This window comes from Branchiostoma lanceolatum, chromosome 8 (assembly GCF_035083965.1).
Source record: "Branchiostoma lanceolatum isolate klBraLanc5 chromosome 8, klBraLanc5.hap2, whole genome shotgun sequence".
NCBI lineage: Eukaryota > Metazoa > Chordata > Leptocardii > Amphioxiformes > Branchiostomatidae > Branchiostoma > Branchiostoma lanceolatum.
In genome coordinates this window covers 10093828-10115248 of record NC_089729.1, presented here as the reverse complement: position 1 = coordinate 10115248, position 21421 = coordinate 10093828, and the positions used below count along the sequence as shown (strand labels likewise).

The window sequence follows — 21421 nt, the reverse complement described above, 5'->3', positions numbered from 1 at the left end:
AATCTTCTATCTTGAAAATGAGCGTAGAAACTTATAAAAACTGGTAAATACTTAGAGTTTGCTGCTTGTATTGCATTCATAATTGCATATTCAACGTATCCAGAACGTCAAATAATGTCCCTACCCCGTAAACACTGCATTTTAGACTCGGATGAGGTCGGGTGAGGTCGGATGAGGTCGGGTGAGGTGTTTAGGCATACCGCTTTCAAATAGCTTGGACAGCGCTTAATGACATGCTTCAAAAGAGGACTACAAAAAACGTCTGTGTGCACAGAAGGAGGTGGGATTAGGTACAGATGAAAACGCTAAATCCCTATGTGACGTGGACAGCGATCGGAACAAAAGGCACCGCAGACAGATAAGAATCGGCACTCATCGTATACACGGAGACCGGAGATCCGGGTGCGCCTACGATCCACCCGCTTGGGGGCTGTTTAACAGGTTTAGAAACCCAGGCCTTGGCATGCCATCCGTCCAGCCTTAGCCTGGGTGCCATCCTATTTCTACCGGGGCTCCTACACTCGCTTCCCTCAAAAATTTTTTTGAGGGAAGCGAGTGTAGGAGCCCCGGTAGAAATAGGATGGCACCCAGGCTAGTCCAGCCTGTCCATCCGTGGCATTAAACTTAGCTTAGTATTCCAGCAAAATTTTCCCCTCAGAATGCAGGAAATAGCATTTCAGAGCAGAGGGTCTAGATTCCAAAATTTTCCGGGGGAGCATACACTGGACCCCCTAGCATTGTCGAGCCTTCGGCGCTCGTCATAGTGAATATTTCATCTCAATTATCTCGCCCCCCATACAAAATTTCGTGTCGTCGCCTCTGATTGTAAACGCATATTCGTGGTGTCCTGGGTTCACAGGAGATAGGTCACGCGAAAATAAAAACAACATCGAAAGTTTTAAAATTACAGTGTTTGTTTGAAATCATGACGAATTTTCAGAGGATCGATTGATTCAATTTTCCACTGATCCTCCGTGTAGATGCTCGAATGCCCTCTACTCGACCTTGAGGATATCAAATGGTGCGTCCCTCATCTCACGTGTATTTAAATCAAACGCCAACAGAAAACGTGACTAGAATTCATGTACAGACGAAGCCACTTAATTGCACCTCGGATAAACGCACCTTCCGTTTAATTGCACCGAATCCCAATATCCAAAACCGGTTCCCATTCACTGCATTGTTAGTGACTCCGCATATCTACACCGCGCATGGTCCCCAATGCCGGATAACTGCACCATTTTTTTTTTTCTTCAAAAATCCTCGACAAGTTAACAGAAAAGGTGCGCTAAAATCGGCAAACGCGGTACAAATGAGCTGATACCTGCCGGTGTAAAGGCGCAATACCGCCAATATGTTTAAAACTGTTTTGAGTAACAAAAGAAGGCGGTCTCCATTGACAGTTACGTTGATAGGAATCGTATGGGAGGTCCCGGGCGGGTCACCCGTAATCAGTAACCAAGTTTTAGTTTCAATTCCTAGTTTCATGGCGGTACATGATTTACGTAAGTCGACAACTGCACTCAACGTAATGTAACACAGAAACTGTTATCCCATGAGTGGTATGACGATGTTTCAGAATGCCTCCCCTGTAACATTACGTGTGTTGTAATGCGGTAGATCGCATGGAAAAATGAAAGAATGCAAAATCAAAACAGGTTCGTAGTCATTTCTTTATTTTCAGCAAAGGGTCAATAAATAAAGTTAATAACTGAATAATTTCGTCTGTTTTCTTTATGCTAGTGTTTCTGACTAACAATACACCCCCTCGCCCATGGTGATGCGGTCCAGCTGGGCATTTCGCATAATTGCACCAGCCGGATAATTGCACCAATAACGCTGACAAATGGATGGTGCAGTTAAGCGGATTCTACTGTATCATGGCCAACGTGTCTCGTATTTCGAGCCACAAATGTTGGAATCTTTACCACACGGCGGTACGTTGATCAACCGTTTTCTTTAGTTTGTGAGAGCGATGATTTGTAACGACAGCGTGACGGTCGACATGTTATTGTATTTCACGGAAGAACTGACGACAAAGAAGCAAGTGACTGATACAGATACACATTACAGATATTAAAGTCTGGCATTTTAAACCATTCTAAACGGGTCGGCTTATGGGTGTTTTGCCGGCCCAATGGCCTTTTTTTTCTGACAGCCTATCTTCCAGTTGCCATTTCTAATTATTTCCGGTACATAGTTATTATTGAAACCAACCCCGTAAAAATTCCCTAGCTAATGATCTGGGCTGGTGGGCAACAATCCCATTTACCCGTAGAGATACCGGGGTGCTCACGATAGCATGGTTACCAAGCCACATGTACAGATATTATAAATGAGATCTGTATACTGGTACTGTGGTTCACCTATTACAATAATTCCAATTTACAAAATATACTGCTAAATCCTAAAACCCCTGACGACAATAGGTGATTCCCCCCTGAAAAAAAAAAAAAAACATCAAAGAAGCTGAGCAGGTGTCACAGGGATTTCGCACCCCCCTGATTTTGAACCCCCCGGTGCGAAATCACTAGGGATCTCGCACCCCCCGGTGCGAAATCCCTAGTGATCTTGCACCCCCCAGCTAGGGATCTCGCACCCCCTCCTCGAACCCCCTAGGGATTTTGAACCCCCCCCCAAATATTTCGAAAGGTGCTCTGTCTGTGCAGCAATTATATTCAAAACTGCATTTTGATATAATAAAGCCATAGTTTAACGTGGTAATCGAGAGTATTACAAGTTGCTGTGTCTGACAGAACAAACATCTAAGACTCCGGGAACTCATGCCCTGTACTAATGTAACGCTACTAGTATTTCAGCACAGCGCGATGATGGTGACTCTCTGTGCAGGATGATTCGTTGTAATATTCTTCCTTTGTGCCATGAGGAATGTACGATTAGTTCATAGTTTTACTTCAATGTTCATATTTGATTTTTTGAATTATTTTAGAGACTTGAATAAAATTTTATCATACAAAATTATATCACATATTGAATGGATGACGGGTGTTAAATAGGGTTAGAAAAAAAAATTATCGAAGCCTTAATCGAAATCTTATGACATTTCTGAGTAAGAATTATTAGTTATTTAATGTTAAAAACTACGGGATAAGAAAATGTCGCCACCAGGATTTGAACACAAGAACCATGACTCCCAGATAGTCATTGCACAACCCACTTCGTTACCACTTCAGTCAACGAGAACTTTTTGATATCTTATTTCTTTTCAAATGTTTCCGGAACGTGTACTGTACCAACATTTCTCATGTCCTCAATGTATCCAGACCTACTAGATCACTTCGCTCTACAGACCAATTCCAACTTGTACCACGGCCATGTAAAACTGAATCATTCTCATTCTCTTACTTTAGTCGTATTGCCGTCATCTGGAACAATTTACCACTAGACATTCGCCAACATATGTACTCAAACCTCACCCTACAGTCCGTTAAAAAACTCTTGATATCATATTATAGATCCCGATTAAGTGACACATTTTCTGTTGATAACTTATGTACTTGGACGACCACTTGTCGTTGCTCATCTTGCATAGTGACATAGTTAACCGTTTACCCTGTTTTCCTTATCATTTGACCTTATTACTCTCATTTTTTTAATGTACTTCTTTCAGTATTTGATGTCTTTCATTTATTGTTTTTATCTCAACTTTGTAAATTTTCTGGGGGAGTCGGCCTCGTAGAGGAACTAGATTCCTGTTGCCGGCTCCCCTCAGATTGTACGCAATCTGTGAATTTGAATAAAAAAAAAAACTAAAAAAAAACAATGCATTTGAAATGTCAGTTATAGTTACCAATCAATTTGTTAAAAAGATAGCCACTGGGAATTATTAATGCCGTAACAGAACACATACTACACCCTGGGGGTGCGAAATCGCTAGGGATTTCGCACCGGGGGGTGCAAATTCACTAGTGATTTCGAACCGGGGGGTTCAAATTCACGGGGGGTGCGAGATCCCTGTGACACCGGCAGATTTCTCTGCGTGGTTGATGCCAATTGGCCTCAGCACGGAATGCCTGGCCCAGTTGCGGCCAAGCAAGCACCTCTAGTGTGACAGGAAATCGAGCGGACGGTCCCCAGGGATGTTTCCCAGCCTGTCGAACGCCATGCACCTGCATACATGATTCATTTTGTCTGTTGCAAGCCGCCAGCCAGCCTTGACTAGCTAGCCTTGACGGCGTTGGCCAATGAGCGACTGCCAGCTGCACGGTACACGCTGGCAAACAATCAGCGAGGCGACTGCTTGGCTCTGCGCCAGACATTCCAACTACGTCAATAGCGTGTGAATTGTGTGCAGCCGTGTGGCTCTATCGAGGGGCCCCCGGAAGGGTAGTGCCGAATTCAATACAGGCTGGATTGTCATGTTGTTATGTAGGTTGGGTTCTAGAGCGTGGGAAAATGATAATCTCCAAGCAGATATAAAGTTATCTGTGGCAAGGTGGAACACGTTGTAAAGATACTTGACTAAGCCAGCTGGGTTTGGTCACTGAAATGGTGATACGAATCGATTACGTTCAATCAAATGGTTTCTGGTATATGCGTTTGGAAGGGGCAAATCATTATTTGTCAATGTAGGTTATGGGCGACATTAGATTCTTATATATTGCTTCTTTTGGATACTCTTGGAGACCCCAAGATCGTCATTTGTGCAGGCGTTTGGAACGTCAGGACTGTTGCTGGAGGGAAAACGCATTCCAGCTGGCATCTCCAATTCCACATGCTTTGCGGTGGACGGTACGAGTATGGCATTATGCAATATGGTGCAGTTCTAGATGTAAATTGTACACTACAGCATCTGAAGCACAAGAGGCGAATAGCACAGTCTCCTGGTTCCCGGGATCGAACCCAGGCCCGCCAGCGCACATACCACACGCCATAACCGCTAAGCTAAAAGGTCCGGACCAGCTAGACTGATCAATTTGTGGCTCTTGAACCACACTGCCACACACCCCTACCAAATACGTTAATTCAGAACTCAGTACCGAGTTTCTGATCCGATACCCGTGCTTCAGTCAGAATATCATTATCACCGGCCTAATATTCTCCGCTTGACCCACCCCCTGCATGGAACTGTTGGGAAATGGTCACCTGGTAGATGAACCGAAATTGACAGGCTTCCCACGCTCATTATGTTATAATACTGGTGGGTCATGCAGTGTCGTGGGATCCCGTGGTATTTGGAAAAGAGGGTAACACATGATTCGTGAACAGTGACTTACAAATCAAATTCAATAGTAGTCCAAAATACAGCGATTTCGCCTGGTAACCATTCGAACCAGCGGTGTTTAAGTTTGTACCGGCCCCGCAGTTCTTCTATTAGAATTTTTTCTCTTTCTGTCAGCCTGGGTTCCTAGCCGGCTTTCCAATTACTCTCCGGTCTCCCGGTAGTAGCACAAGCTCTTGGCCGGAGGTTGGCTGGCGGTTACAGGACCGGCTGGCCACTATGAGCGCAATTCGTCAGGCTATCCCGGTAGTAATTGAAACCAAGGCGGTTGAACCCCCCTTCCTTCTTGAACAAGCCAGTAGAAATTTCCTGGCATGCATGGACTGGGTAGGCGGGCAACACTCCCAGCACCGTAAAGGATCGTAAAGGTACCGAGGAGCTCCCGATGGTAATACGTTACAGATGGAGGGGAGAGACGGTGTTGACGAATAACTTTCTTACAATTGAAACATCATGGGCGGTCCGGACGCCATTCTGCATTCTATCAAAGCGATTTTCTCCCACAACGCTATCCATCGAGTACTCGCTCCTCGGCCTCGCTCGCGACAATCGGTTCGGTTTCCCCAACAACCGCTCCAGAAGCACACAGAGTCCCAGTATCAAATGATCTTTTAATCGTGAATTCGGCGTTTGGCGCCGACGTTTCGCCCCCCTCCCCAAGAAAATATTCGTACAGTAAAAGATTATGACACATGTTACGAAATTTCCGCAGCATCTGGCTGAACATGAATGGCGTTGATAAATCTCTTCCATCGAGGCACCCCTTGCTCCGACACACTTCAATGCGCCCATCGTTTGAAGAACCGGCGTGCTATCATTTCATTGGTTCCCAGCTAGATGTTTATGCAAATTTCCGACCTCCTAGGCCGCGAGCACTTTTGATACCAGAACGGCGACTTCTTCCGCCATTTTGATTTTGACCTCGCCTCCTCGTGTTGTCGCAGAACGCACGTCGAATGTTGTTTGCACAGGTGGCGTCTGACGTGCTTGCTAAGCCGGCATGAGATGTATGGTCAGGGGTGAGTAGACGAGGTACTTCATGATTTCTACTCAGAAACAGCCGGAAACAAACGCAGGCAAACAGTCTGCACATATTTAGACTGTGGCTAATCGTCTGTCTTCTTTTTTGGTTTGCAATTCTTTCACTTGGGGATTGTTCGTAAATAGTTGCCAGGGGAGGGTTTACCCTATAAGTGCCTGGCATGGGGTGGGTGGGGGTGGGGGGGTGGTATGTGGTGTCGTCGGAGAGAAGTATGCACTGCCATGTACAGCCAAGGATTGAAAAAACGTCATGGTACAACCAAGGAGGATTCAATCAGAAACCACCTTTGTACAACTCCATTGTACATGTGACTTGACTTGAATGAATGATGTAAAAACTTGGACACATGTACAGAGCATCGTGTGACAGTGTGCGGATGCCAGTTTGTGAGGAAACTCTAGACCGTCCACCGTCATAACCGTTGGTAGGAAAGGAAATTCTGGCCTTTGGCGACCCGGATGACAAACTGCCTGCAGTTAAGAAAACAGAACAGACAGATCTTAACTTTTGTCCATGAATTTTTCTTTCATGGCTTTGTTGGTCCCTTTTTCTGCTTTATGTTCTTTCGACTCAGTTCAGTTCCACGGAACCCTGACGTCTTCACGTTATATCAACATCTTTTGGCGGTGTGGCCATCGGCATGCGTGTATCGTCCAAGCATGTTGTGTCAGTTTCTTTCGCTTGAAATTTCTCACCATCGAACCGACTTACACAGCGGCACCGACCTGGATTTTTTTTCCATGAGCAACACAGACACAACACGTCACGGCAAGTATGCCAGACTCTATAAATTGTATGTAAGAAGATATCTTCTTGGCATTTAGTGTCCAGATGGCCAGACACGCAGACAATGGAGACCCCGGGGCACTGAAGATCCAACAGGGTATGGTCGTTACGTGCACGAAGAAGGTGCTTACAGAATTACGGGGTCGATCATTATCAATTGCTGGTTGGGTGCATGAAACAGCCATCAAAGAATAGTCCCCCTGGCTGGCCAAGTCAGGTAACTCACGCAAAATGCGGTTACATTTTTTGTGACCCCCGTTGATTTGAAAAGAGGACAAGTAAAAGGGCAATGATCGTGTCGTATGCTGTTGAACTATGTAGGCTAGGCGGGCAACACTCCCGGCACCGTAGAGGCACCGAGGAGCTCCCGATGAAAACAGATGGTGGGGAGGAACGGAGTTGACGGAATTCTTACGATTCAAACATCATTGGCGGTCCGGACGTCATTCTTGATTCAAAGCAATTTCTCTCCCACAGCGGTATCCATCGTGAATGCTCGCCCGCCATAATCAATTCGGTTTGCTACAAAACATGACACATGTTGCGAAATTCCAACAACATCTGGTTGCACATGAATGGCGTTAATAAATCAACTCTTCCATCGAGGCTCCGACACACTTCCCTGTGCCCCTCGTTTGAGGAACCGGCGTGCTTGCATTTCATTGGTTCCCAGCTAGATGTTTATGCAAATTTCCGACCTCCCAGGCCGCGAGCACTTTTGATACCAGAACGGCGACTTCTTCCGCCATTTTGATTTTGACCTCGCCGCCTCGAGTAATTGTATATGCACAGAACGCAAGTCGAATGTTATTTGCACAGGTGACGTCTGACGTGCTAGCTAGCCGGCATGACCAGGGGTGAGTAGACGAGGTACTTCATGATTTCTACTTCAAAGCGGCGGGAAACCAACTCAGTCTACACATATTCAGTAGACTGCGGCTAATCGCCTGTCTTCTTTTTCGATATCATATTCCTTCAGTTGGGGATTGTTCGTAAATAGTTGCCAGGGGAGGGGTTACCCTCAAAGTGCATGGCATGGGGGGGGGGGGGATGTGGTGTCGTCGGAGAGAACAATGCACTTTGATAATATGTACAACCAAGGGTAAAAGAACCTCCATGGTACAACAAAGTAAGATTCCATCAGAAACCTCCTTTGTACAACCAAGTCTATTGTACATGTTGCACAATAGCATAGTTGTGACGTGCCTTGAATGAATGAGACGAAACTTGTGCGGATGCCGGTTTGCGAGGAAACTCTAAACCTTCCAGTCACAACATTGGTGGGAAAGGGAATTCTGACCTTTGGCGACCGGATGACAAATTGCCTGCAGCCAAGAAAACAGAACACTCTGACAGACCTCACAGTGATTTACTTTATGAAGAGTTCGGGAGGGACGAACACATGTGAAAAGACGTTTTGTGGATTTTTCTTTCATGGCTTTGTTGGTCCCCCTTTTTGCTTTATGCTCTTCTGGATCAGTTCAGTTCTACGGAACCATGACGTCTTCACGTTATATCTTCAAGCAAAGGTGTGGCCATCGGTCTCATATCCCAGCACGTGTATCGATTTTAGCTTCCTCACCATCGAACCGACCCGGATTCAATGGTTTTTATTTTATTTTCCTAGGAGCAAAACAGACACATTAAACACGTCACGTATGCCAGAAAAAATATACTCTTTGTGATTAGCAGCTGTCCCTGTCCAGATGGTCAGACACGCAGACAAGAGAGACCCTGGGGCACTGAATAGCCTGGCTGGCCACTAGGAGCGCGATTCGTCAGGCTAGGGCACTGAAGATCCAACAGGGTATGGCCGTCTCGTGCACAAACGTGCTCACAGAACAACGGGGTCGATCATTATTGATGGCTGGTTGGGTGGGTGCATGAAACAACCATCAAAAAACAGTTGACGTCCCCTGGCCAAGTTTGTATACATGCAAAATAGTGGTTAGCATATGCTTTCACCTCGTTGGTTTGAAAAGAGGACATGTCAAAAGGCAATGACTTTGTTTTGTTGGTTCTTCATGTATTCGTAGCCACTGGGAAATGGTCAAAAGGCCAGTGGGGGAGGTATACTTGTAGTTCAACTATATTATAGATAAAGCCAGGTTTTAGCCTGGTTCAGTGAATATAGCATATATTTACCTACCCCCACCCACTCGACATAATTCAATGTCTCCCGTGGCCTTACGTACCCGGGCAGTCTGTACAGAAATCTGTACAGGGAGGTACCATAAACCTCCTTTGTGTCAGAGGTACCCTTAGGGGAGTAAACGACAGAAGAGGTCACAGCCTCTGGTAGCTTAAGGCATTTCCTCGTCGATTTGGTCCCTATTCATATTGTGCTAAGGTTACAATCTGCCCCGCCTGTCACAATGGTTAACATGCTAGTCACACGGGTTTGCACAGCTAGTTCATTGGAGAGTGGTAAGCCGATGAGTTAACTGATTACATGCGACTGCCACGCACACTGTAGCACAGCAACCGGTGGTCTCTGTGGTCTTCACCATTCCAATCAGCTCGAAAACACAAAGGCTTAGCAGCCCGCTGTGGAATGGTAAGTACCCTGGGAACCGGTTTGGCACTGTCTTTTGCTTTTCTCTACCATTCCAATTGCCGAGGCAACCAAGCGTGTCACAACCACTTACATGCCATTTTCGTGAAGCGAGGTCACACCGAGCTTATAGATTGACCTCTTACAAATTCGATTTGATAGACAGGTAGTGTTTGTTTCTGACTGAAGGATTTCAAAACCTCAGTCTCAGATTTCAACCCAGAGTCTGAATTTGACCATTTATAGCATGAGCCACTTTCCCACGTTGAACCAAAGGCCTATATAATGTCCTTGGTTGAACCAGGTACTTATTCGCTCGTAAAGGGTGCACAAACCAAATCGTTATGTCTATTTTTGTCGGTAAAGTACAAAGGTGTGGATCGGTCGCCCATCGATCTCCCTGAGTGGATTGAAATGTAAATAGTTGTCAAGCCAGTATGCACAGATCAACTGCACCAATAAATTGCACCTGGTTATGATTCGGGGGAATTCTGGGGACGGCTGGCCCCTCAACACATAAAATACAACAGTTGGAATACCGCATTTGGGATCCGCGACTTTGAGCCGACGTAACATCGTCTACACGTAACATCGTCTACACGTAACAACGTCTACACTTACGTCTGATCAAAACAAGCATTTTTCAGCTACAACAAAAACAGTGACATTTAGCTATCTTGAGGCCTGGAGTTTGCACCTTCCTGATTGGTGGAGAAAATGGGCACCCCCTAACAAGCTATCTCAGTATCTGGCGTCAGCAGCGTTCTTAATCCGTGTGCCTTCTCGCTTGAATATCGTCTGACAAGTGCCCGGTGTCCAGCAACAAACAATGTGCCCACTATCAACAATCCTAGCTTATTTATAGAACCAGAAATACGTGTGTGCGTGCGCGGGTCGGGCAAATCTTTGCGAAAATTGCAGGAATGGGACCCCATGATCGCCATTTTCGGAACACACACGCGTTAGGGGTCAATTCCAAGCGCCGTCTAAAGGAACATGGCCACACAAGTCCAGCGTTTCTCTTGTCGCAGTAGTAGTTAAAGAGTCCGTGCGTGTTTACGATACGGCCTCACACACCCACATACCATAGCCGGCTGCAGTGCAAAGATCAAAGTTTGTTTGCCTGTCCGGGTGGGGCAGCTCACATGACTGGACTTTAAACAACAGCAAGCAGAGTCAACTGATTACACAACTGCATCAAATTTCCACTGTAAATCACCATTTTGATTGATTAGTACTTCAACGGCACGCTACAAGGTCAACTTCTCCTGTACATATTTGAACGACAACCACTGGGTTTCGCCACACTCGGACTGCCCTCTTTTAGCAGGTGTGTTGTTTCTCAGCTATTTCTCCGAAAGGGTCATGGCTATAACCCCACCAGGTTTTCGAGCATATTAAGTCAATGATTCCCAATTCCTAGAAAGCGTTTCTCGACTTCCTAGTATTTCCTGGCATCCGACAGGAACATAAATGACGTGCTGCAGCGGAATGGCGGAAGTCGTACAGCTTCTACTCGGAAACAACCTAGCAGGTAACAATTCAGAAAAGTCGAGCCTTTGTCGGAGCGACATTTTGTGTTAAGTATGCTGCCCTCTGACCCTGTGGATGGATTGTTCCCAGGTTAAAAAGATTTCCTTTTTGGAATTTCCCGTCTGTGTATGAAAACGATAACTCGAGATTGCCTAAATGGATTGTCTTGATCAGTTTAGTATGTCGGTAGGACTTTATGAAACCTAGAAAGCATCAGACTTTGGGCTCCCTAATTTGCATGATTAGTAGGAAAGTTTATGAATCCGCAATATTGCATGACAAGACTCTCTAACATGAGGCAACCAACACCTGTCTGTTGACAAACTGGTGCAAATATTCCCCTGCTGACAGGGCCTGTGCCCAGGGGCCCTGCAGCTAGTGATTCAAACGCTAGCTAGAACCTGAATACAGCTTGTTTTGATATGTGGATAGCTTAAGTGATGCTTGATACAATGGAATGGTAATTATGCAGATCAGAATCTAATTTGCATAATTAATGCTGACGTTTCATAAACCCACTGCATTTCATGAAAGGACTATCAAAATATTTTACATATGTAACTGAGAGATAAAGTTATGCAAATGAAGACTTAATTTGCATAATCAAGGAGGAAATACTTCACTTCCATATTGGTAAATAACTGGGATTTTATGCGAAAGTGAACATGGTTGAATATGAACTATGCAAATGAGGGCTTAACTTGCATAATTTTTTTCAGAAAATGCTAGAATAGCCTTTGTTAAGATAACACTGCCATGCTATAGCTATTTGGGTGGAGAAGATGATCAACTGATATGATTTGTGTAAATGATGGCCTTATTTGCATGAGAAATGAGAAACACTCATACACCCATTATACATCATGCAGTTAAGGCTTTGACTTGACTTGATTGATCAGTCGAAAAGGTTAAGATCATTTGGCTAAGGTATGAGGTCATGGAACTCTAGTTTGATCTTATTTCTTGGCAAGATCTTGGGCTAAAACCAGTACATTTCTTTGAATTTAAGTCACAATGTCTATGCTAGGGCCAACGGTCTCTTCTATCTTCACATTAAATTCGCGACATGTTGAGTTAAGCCTTTATGTTTGATGCTCTACCGTGCGCACCTGAACTATCTGTAACCATGAATGGGCAATACTAGTACTATAATAGAAAAAGGGGCATCGGAGGCGTCGGTTAGCTCTTAGCTAGGAGGGTGGGTAGTACAGACTTCCAGGTACATTTGGCCCACTCCTGACGTCTCATCAGTATCAGACGAGCTTGAAATGGGCCGTACTTTGGCTTGATACTACGTATGTAGCCTAAGTACAATCGTCCTAAGTACAATCCAATCTTTGCTTGCACCGTGGTAGCAAGCGAAAAGGAGCTTTCCTCGACCTAAGAAAAGTAGTTGACACTGTAAATCATGAAATACTACTGGGAAAACTACAGAAGATGGGATTTGACAGTGGGACAGCACACTGGTTCAGATCTTATTTACCTCACAGATCTCTTTCAATGTGTAGATATACAAAACAGTCTATCCCGTGTCACATGCGGAGTACCACAAGGGAGTATCTTAGGACCTCTGCTGTTCTGTATTTACATGAATGATCTACCTAAAGTTGTAAGTAAAGTGCAACATTCGCATGTACGCCGATGACACTGTCATTTACTACTCTGCAAGCCTGTTAAATGAGTGTGAGGAAGCTGTGTCCGAGGACATAAAAAGACCGGCCAACTGGTTTAAAGAAATCAGACTGCCACTTCACCCGGATAAAACCAAATCCATGGTATTTGGTTTACCACAGAAATTACGTCACACGGGGAAGACTGTCTCTGTAACGGACGGGCTAAACACATTCCAGCAGGTAGACTCCTTCATGTACCTGGGTGTCACCATGGACTCCTCTCTACAGTGGGCACCTCACGTCGAGAAGCTGGCCTCTGTGCCTGAAGTCGCGCCAAACAATTTGTTACCAAGGACATACTGCAGCTCGTGTGTAGGACTCTGCTATACTCAAACCTAGACTACTGTTCGACGGCATGGCTGCCATCACTTTTGAACTCTAACAAATCAAAAATGATGCAGTTGAATAGGTTGATTAACCGTGCTGCTAAAATCATAACAGGCAGTAAACTCAAGGACCGTAAACCCGTCGAACCACTGTTAGCAGAGGCTGGGATGGGGCCACTTACTGATCGGGTGAAAGAGAACACGCTGTGTACAAAGCAGTTCGCAATAAAGCGCTGACACAGCTGCACTATGTAAGATTTGGTCAATACAGAAAGTCAATTTTTCTACAATTTCTTTATATAGTATGCTGAATAAACATTGTAGAATGACATACCAGTATTCAAGAAGGAATGTTTCAACATCATTGCACCATATAAACCAGTTTAAAAACTGAACTTTCAAAGCCAGTTGGCAGTTGGGGCAGTGTGGCCACACAGGCTTATCACCCCAACTGCCCAGTGGGTGCCTGATTACAATTAACCACAGTTTCTGCCAAACGTCCTTATCAGAGTTCTAGCAGTTTTGAACGGGAAAAATCCGCTTTATCAATTCCCTACAAACTTGCTACATATTTTATCCTCATTCAAAAAGATATGAGTGTTTTTGAAGAAGATGATCTTCATAACATCAGCTGTTATCTAGATCCACCGAAGTGTCGCTAAGTAATTAGCCTACCCAGGGGTCCTGCCAGTGTGCAGGAAGTCGTTGTTTACAAACATTAGGCTGTCGGTTGAGGTGGTGTCACAGACTTTTGCAGCTTGTTTTTGTACAGTTAAAAACACCATACATGCCAGAAATAGGCGAATTAATGATGAAAATATGCTGAAAAGTGGTTGTCCATGTCATTTGTATTAGGATTTGTTCACAAGAATATTTTCAATTTTTGCGCCAAAATGTTACATAGTGCAGCTTTAAGTGGATGTCGCCACCGGTGCTAAAAGTTCGTACACGGACAGTTGCGAAGCAACTCTCAGATTGGCCATGGGATCCTCATCTGCTGACCATACCGCAGGCAAACGTACAGTCTTTTAAGGGCAGCCTACAGTACCAGGGGCCAACACTTTGGAATGGACTCTCTGTTGATCAAAGACGATTCACCGGGTTGACGGCTTTCAAAAATGGACTGTAGCTAGATACTCCTACTGTTACTTGAACGAAATTGATGTTTTTAGCTTTATAATGTAATATGTGTAATACTATGTTCTTGCTTACGTGTATTATATATATATATATACGTGTCCAGAGACACCTGAAGGCCTGAGTTGTGATTTTCCCTGGTAAAATAGATAAAAATGAAGAAAAAAAAATGAAATGAAGCAAGCGAGAAAGACGAGTCAGCGGTAACTACGGAGGATGGTACTACCTAGGCTACCAGGTATGGTATCAAGAATGGCAATCGTACCTTTGCTTTGCTTGCCACTGGGATGCCGTCTTTGGTAAGACGGGCGTCTATTATTCATATTCTAATACAATTAGTATGGTGCTTTGTAGCAGCTTGCAAAACAAACTCCATCATCTATGTGATGCCGAACAAGGCACCGAAAAATAATCATCGTCTAGACTACTCAACTAGATGAAACGACATGTGGGGTAGCAAAAGTGCCGTCACTCAACAAAGTAGAAAAACATTGATGGAAATCACGTTATTCTTGTTTTTTCAGGGTCATATACACTCATTTTGGCTGGGGTTCGGTGTTTACGCGTTTTGACATTTGGACATCGGCAAAATATAGGATGAAACCATTTTGTTACAGAGCAAACGATATTCACAATGAGTAAAAGTGCGCTATATTTGGACACAAGACAAGTTTTTCGAAATACATATACTGTATATATGTAAAGGAGGAAATGAACCAATATGTCATCATCTTCATGTGTAGTTCAGCTGTTAGTCTGTTACGTATCTGCTGGCTGCAGCAATGTGCCTATTGTACTAGCCTGCGGCTGACTGCTGCAAACAAGCCTTTGTGGCTGTTTCAGATCTATCTTCTAACTCCTAAAAACTAGACCTGGTGCAAAATTGCTCTGCTCCAGCAAGCTGCTTGGCAACGGTAAGCCGAATGACATACCTGAAGCTAGCATGTCTTGTTGCTAAGCGACTGCATGCTTATCAGTCTACTGACTGCAGACTATCTGGCAGCTTCAGGCCTACTTGACTGCTGCAAAGCTGATTGTCTGCTAATGGAATCTTAAAGCCTACTTTGCGCAGTGCACCGGCAGACATGATCATGTTTGGTTGCTGTAGCACTGTCTACTGCTCTTTATCAATGGCTGCAGAGGACTTGGCTCCTACCTGGGCGCCTGACAGCTGGCTGTTTGACCGTATCAGTAATCCTACCGGGTTGTCATTGGCTTGCTTGATTGTTGCCGAAGACGGTTGGGCTAAACCGGGAAACATTTTACTCAGGGCAAGAGCAATAAGGAAATACTCCCCACTTAGACTTTTCCTGTAGTTTAAGGAGTGACTTGATTGGAAAGGAAGAAAAAGATTAAATTTTTTCCTCCACTGGTTTTCAAAGGAACTTTGTCAAACAAAGCGAATTGACCCAGATTGTTGTAACAAAACTACAGAATATTTCTTTAAATGCAATACTATCTGCAACTTTAGTTTTTGGAAAACCAACCTTGTGTTCAAATATCGATCAACTGTCATCTCAGCCCCTTCAAAGTTGTAATTCAATTTCTACTATTATTTGAATACTCGAAAATGTGTTCCTCACGGCTGAATTAACGTTAATAGAAAGGTGCCTTGTGTTGTGATGCCAGATGTCTACTTAGTACTAGTATTAGTAGTCTAAGCTAAGAAACCAGTATAGACTGGGGTTCTGTTGAATGTAACTGCTAGCCAATGTCTCACACTGCCAGACAGATTATGGCGAGCCAGTGATGTCATTGCTTTGATAATATTCTTGGTTAGGTGAAGCTGTTTATGAGCAACAGTATTTAATTCCTCGTCCACTGTCTCTACGTTTCATAACTGCATTGAAGAGTGAATTCGTGTACTTCGTAGGCTGTCTTAGCTTGGCCTGAGAGTGAGGCCTTCGCCGATATGACTAGGCCACAGCTGTCGAGATCTGACTGAGGTCTGGTGGTTTACGTTAGCTGAATTTATTGGGTGATTGCTATTGAGTCCTGCCTGTTGTGTATTGTCAAGTCAGCATTCAAGCTGGCTTGCGAGAATCGTGTTTTTGTAAAATGAGTTGATACTCAACGTCGTCCGTAATAGACACTCCAATGGCTTCAGTCTGTACATGTGTTTCGTACAGTCGTCTTTGCGTTGAAGGCAGGGTATCTGGTCGTGTAACTAGCGTCTTACTAGTACAAGGCGCTTGCCAACAAGCAGAGACGGGCGCCGGTAGGGCTAACTCGTCATGCCATGACTCATGGATAGCTGTTCACAAAACTAACGTTTCTTTCAGTATCCTCCTACACACGGCTATTCCGCGACATGCGCAAATGCATTTTGTATTCCGCAGAAAGGCCCTGCGTCGGATGCGTTTCTTGAGTCATGGACTACACAGACAACTTGATCATAATGCTAGTATTCCATGGAGGCATGCGTTCTAAGAACTCGTTTTTCCCTTGAATTGACCAATCAGCGGCTGCCAGCTTCACGTAATGAACAGCATCATATTAGGCTACTTGTTTATTCAGTTCAGTTGGCACTACGTTTGAGTTTAGATGTCGCAACTACGGTTGAAATGTTGTCCATCTTTATTAAATAATTAATGTATATGGACAAAGATACATCAGTACCAGCAGTTTCTTCATTGCCCTACATCGTTTGGTTTTCCGAGTGAATAAGGAACAATTTTGCAGGGTAAGTTATGATTTTCCATCTTCATCTTCCATATATATTCCTTATCAATCGTCGCCCTCAATGCACAATGAAACAAGCTTTCAGTCATCATAAACTCAATTTAAGGTGGCCCGGCTTGTGATAGAGCTGGTACCAACGCATCGAAAGAAAGCTCAGTGAATGTTCGGCTACAGCCCCGTTCGTCAGTTTTGAATGACCAATCACTTAAAACACGTGACATTGCGGACACGTTACGTCGGCCATTGGTCGGGACGGTATTTTCCCTGTTCGTGATGACACCATCGGAAATTGACACCATCATGACAGGGTTCTTCATTACCAGAAACTCTCGACCACTGTGTCCTGGTGATGATTTATTCATGTTCTTGTTTTTTTTCGCTGCTGAAGGACGTAATATAGCACCGTGAATATAGCTGTATCTTATTGCGTCCTTGTGGTGATATGATGCAAGGCAGCTTCTTCCCGAATGACCCCACTTTTCAAGCTCGTAGAGTGAACAAAGGCCGAGAGCAAGGATAGTTTGCACTTTAGAGGAGTCATTGTTTGTCCACCCCCCGTTTGTTGACCCAATTTTACGCTGACAAGATTGTGAGGACGGTGTCAACTGGAACGACCTGGGTCCGTGGCCGCCGGACTCGCTTTTGATACCCCTAGTGTTGTCATTATCTGGGCAGCGTTGCGGAAAATCCCGCGGAAAGACTTGAGGTAACTGTATTAGGGCAAGCCAAAGTTAGATGTGTGCGCACAGGTCTACAGTTGCGAAGTAGACAATTCCTCTGCTGTCAAGTTACTAAGATATTCGGTGTCGCAATTGTGCCCGTGCAATTAAGGGGCCGGGTGATTGAGTGTTGTTTGACAACCGTGATCTCTTGTAACCTTTGGTGGCCCCGTTTGAGTCGAGAAGTCTTTAAAACGTGGCCCGGCTTTCTTTGTCGGTACAAGTCGGTTCAAAGGTTCAGTATGATATTCCGGTTCCGTCAGTGGGCGGATGTCTGACTTTTTGCACTCCGGATATCGATAAGATGTAAACCACCACATAGTCACGCTGTAGAAATGTGGGGCCCACGCAGGGGTGGGTGACCCGGTACGTGTGTCTGCTTCTAATTGTGCTGCGTTTGGCTCTAGCGTGGCAACGAGAGGGCACAGCTTATTTGTTTTCTAACATGGCCTGCAGGGTGTAAATGTGATGGTTTTGATCTGGTATCGCCTGAGCATTGACTACGGAACGTTTCTGGTATAAAAGCCAGAACAACGGATTTTTTCTCTTTCTCTCGGTAATTCGATGCCCGAGGTTATATGCAAATCAGATATGATTGACAACTCCACTTACTGCGCATGCCCGTCAGTGCCGTCCGCCATGTTGATTTCAAAATCAAAGCCGTCAGGGAAGAACGACAAACAGAAGAAGGCAGAGCTGTTCGCCAGCAACTTTTTGAAGAACAAACAAGGGGAAATTTCGGAAATGTGTGTATAAGGATGACGTTTATTTTGGTGTCCAATACTTCCGAGCACGGTGTTGGTCAACGACAACACGTGTTTGTTTTTCTTTGAGTCGCACCGGCTGCTTTTGTTTTGCGTGTCCTTTGTTTGAGTTGTTTGATCAGATCAGTCTTACACAAAGTGTGACTTGATAACAAATGTTTGCCTAACGCTGTGTTGTGTTGTATTGTAAGTGTGGTGTTTTCTCGTTACAGGGGTGTCAAGCTGATCTGAGATCGTTGAATTATGCTGAAAGGTAAGATCACAAAATGATTCGATAAAAAGATCGAAGAGTTATGATTGCGTTATACGTTACGGTTGATATTAGGTTTTGATAGATAAGAATGGCTTACGATTCAGTCAGTTGTAATCATGGTGGCGGACATTCTAGCCTGGCAGAGTTGGCAGCACAGACGAAAGACAGATTCGTGTGTATTCGAGCTGGTCAATTGGTAAAAAGTTACAAATGTTATGACTTTGTTTAGACGTGAATGTTTTTAAGTTGTTTTTTTTAATGTGGTATCTTAACACCGGAAAATTAGAATTGTAACGTTATGCAAATAAAGTCAAGTGCATTATTTTTTAATTTTTTTTTGTAGACGCTTGCGTGTTTCCTTTTCACATGGTGTTATTAGTTTTCCATGGCTATTGTGTTGAAATTTTATGTGCATGTTATGAATTATTGATACATAGCCTGAGCATAAATACTTGATAAAGCTGTTGAGTACCACTGGTGTGGAAGGATATGAGTTGCTTTGGATCAAATGCTTGACATATTTGAGAATACAATGTATATGTTATGCACACATGCACAGAAGAATGCCACTTTCATGCTTTCTCCTAGAAGTGCATCATATCTGTACATTCAAGTAGTAATAGGCAAAAATTCCTGTATAATTTCAAAACAAGATTCACTACAAAAAGGTGACCTGAATGTGGAAAATGTCTCTCAATTCAATGCACAGAAAACCAACCTGAGCATACATTATCTGTTGATGAATCAGGGCAGAAGCCTTGAAGGCTGCCTACTTGAGTGCAAGTATGCAGGGGTAGCTCAGTTTCAGAAGGACAATGCATGACTGTAATGGGCACTACTCAGTCTTTCTAGGACAGGCAATTTATGGTGTTGTGAAAACAGTCCTATCCAGTTGCACCTGGCCTGTGTAACTGTACACACAATTTGCATACATTACACAATGGCAACTCACCAGCCTGCCCTTAGGATATGTTGGTATTAATGACATAAAAAGTTGTTCTGTAAGAAAACTTTTCTGGGAATATTTTTAAAAGTCCTGTTGACCATTGACCGCTGAATCAGCTCCATTGTAGATGTGTTAGGCTGCCATTGGCTGTACAGAGTTTTGATGATTGATTGTACCTGGAATGTTTACCTTGTTAGATAAGCCAGCTTGCTTCCTACAGGCAAGGCCAGAGGTCACCTGAACTGCTAGCTATTTACACACAGACCCTTTCTTTGTTATTCAGTGGAGTCTGTAGGAGCTGTGAGGCCCCCAGGGGTTTTCACATGGGCACCGTGTGTGTCCAATTGTGTGTCACATCCATTGAAGAAGAAAAAAAGGAACATTTTCGTAGATGTTTTCAAAACCTGAGATTAAAGTTTTTTGTATCGGACCATCACTCAAAAGGTAATACTACAGTGGAGGTTCAAACAATGAAAAATAAATCCACAAGTATTTATCCACAAACTACAACTACCTTACTAAGCCTGGACATATCTTACTACTATCAAAAGCTTATATATATATATATTACAGAGACACACATATACCTTAAGTATAATTAATGCATTTTTATGCGGTTAATTTTCAACATGGGCACTGGCAGACTTATCATTTGATTGATACTTACCAGCTTGATTTGTAAGATAAGTGTGTCTTGTGTGCTGTTTTGAGTTTGACTTTAATTTACTCTGGCCAAGCATTTGAATTTCATTCGTCTGCACCATTATCTTTGGAGGATACTTCAAAAACCTTCAAGGCGTGCATGCAGTATCAGAGGATGGCTCATGAAGGCTGGATCAAGAATGCTGCCAGGACAAGAGGAAGTGTTGCAGTAATATTGTAAAGAAAAAGAGTGTGGTGCCATGAAAGCCAGGTAGCATGTTGCACAGCCTGATATTATGTTTTTTTTTCATCAAGAAGATTCGCTGAGGACTGCTGTTGTTGTGTCCAAGTGCAAGTGCAGATAGCAATCCTAGTACAGGTATCACCGTATCAGTAAACGTATGTCTTAACTTGTGAAACATATTGTCAAGCAACCACAGCTGACGTCTGCACATTTCTTGACATGAACACATATTTATGTATACAGTCAAACCTGTCTATAGCGGTCACTCAAGGGACTGGCCAAAACTGGCCGCTAAGGACAGGTGGCCGCTATGGAGAAAATGTTGATTAATTGACCACGAGTGACACATGTTTTCAGTACCCACTGAGATACATTTATTCACCGTACAGTACACATGTAAACATTACATAGGTAAGGCACATTTTAGAAATTCGATTGTTGTTCTTTTACTTCTATTATGAGCTTGAAAAAAGAATTATCGTATCTGCCAACTCCAAAATCCATGGCTTGCTCGAGCCTCATGTCTGAACAGACCAGCATCGCTATACCTACTCTTGATCCTTCGCGACTGCTTCGCTGCCGGCACACGCGTCACCAACGAGTTTTAATCATATGAAACAAAGTCCTTCACAGCAAAATGCCACCTAGTTAGTTAAGAACAAAATATATGTTGCTCAGTTGCCACTTACTGTTCGTTTTCGACCGTTTTCAAACATAAAATCGTGGCGACAATTTTCCTTAGTCTGTTGTTGTTTGCTTGTCATGATCGGCTTCTACCATAATTTTATGCTAATAGGGTAATGAGAGGAAGGTCGCTCTGTTGAGGGCTTTTTTCTTTTCAGAAAATTGCAACAGCCCAAATTTTACATCATACTAAT

The 21421-nt window shown here is 43.8% G+C and overlaps 1 protein-coding gene across 6 annotated transcripts in view; it reads left to right on the top strand.

The window, feature by feature from the left end:
- Nucleotides 1–6143: 6143 nt before the first annotated feature.
- Nucleotides 6144–21421, top strand: part of LOC136440354 (activating transcription factor 7-interacting protein 1-like) — a 40963-nt gene continuing 25685 nt past the window's right edge. Inside the window, exons 1-2 of one of the 6 annotated variants that reach the window (XM_066436349.1) lie at nt 6144–6261; nt 18671–18711. In XM_066436349.1, the coding sequence (XP_066292446.1) occupies nt 18702–18711 (10 nt within the window). In that variant the 5' untranslated portion in view covers nt 6144–6261; nt 18671–18701. Of the gene's footprint in view, nt 6262–7833; nt 7928–10753; nt 11159–17349; nt 17682–18086; nt 18441–18670; nt 18712–21421 lie in introns of those variants that run through there. The other 5 variants (XM_066436348.1, XM_066436353.1, XM_066436352.1 and 2 more) reach the window with 5 other exon arrangements.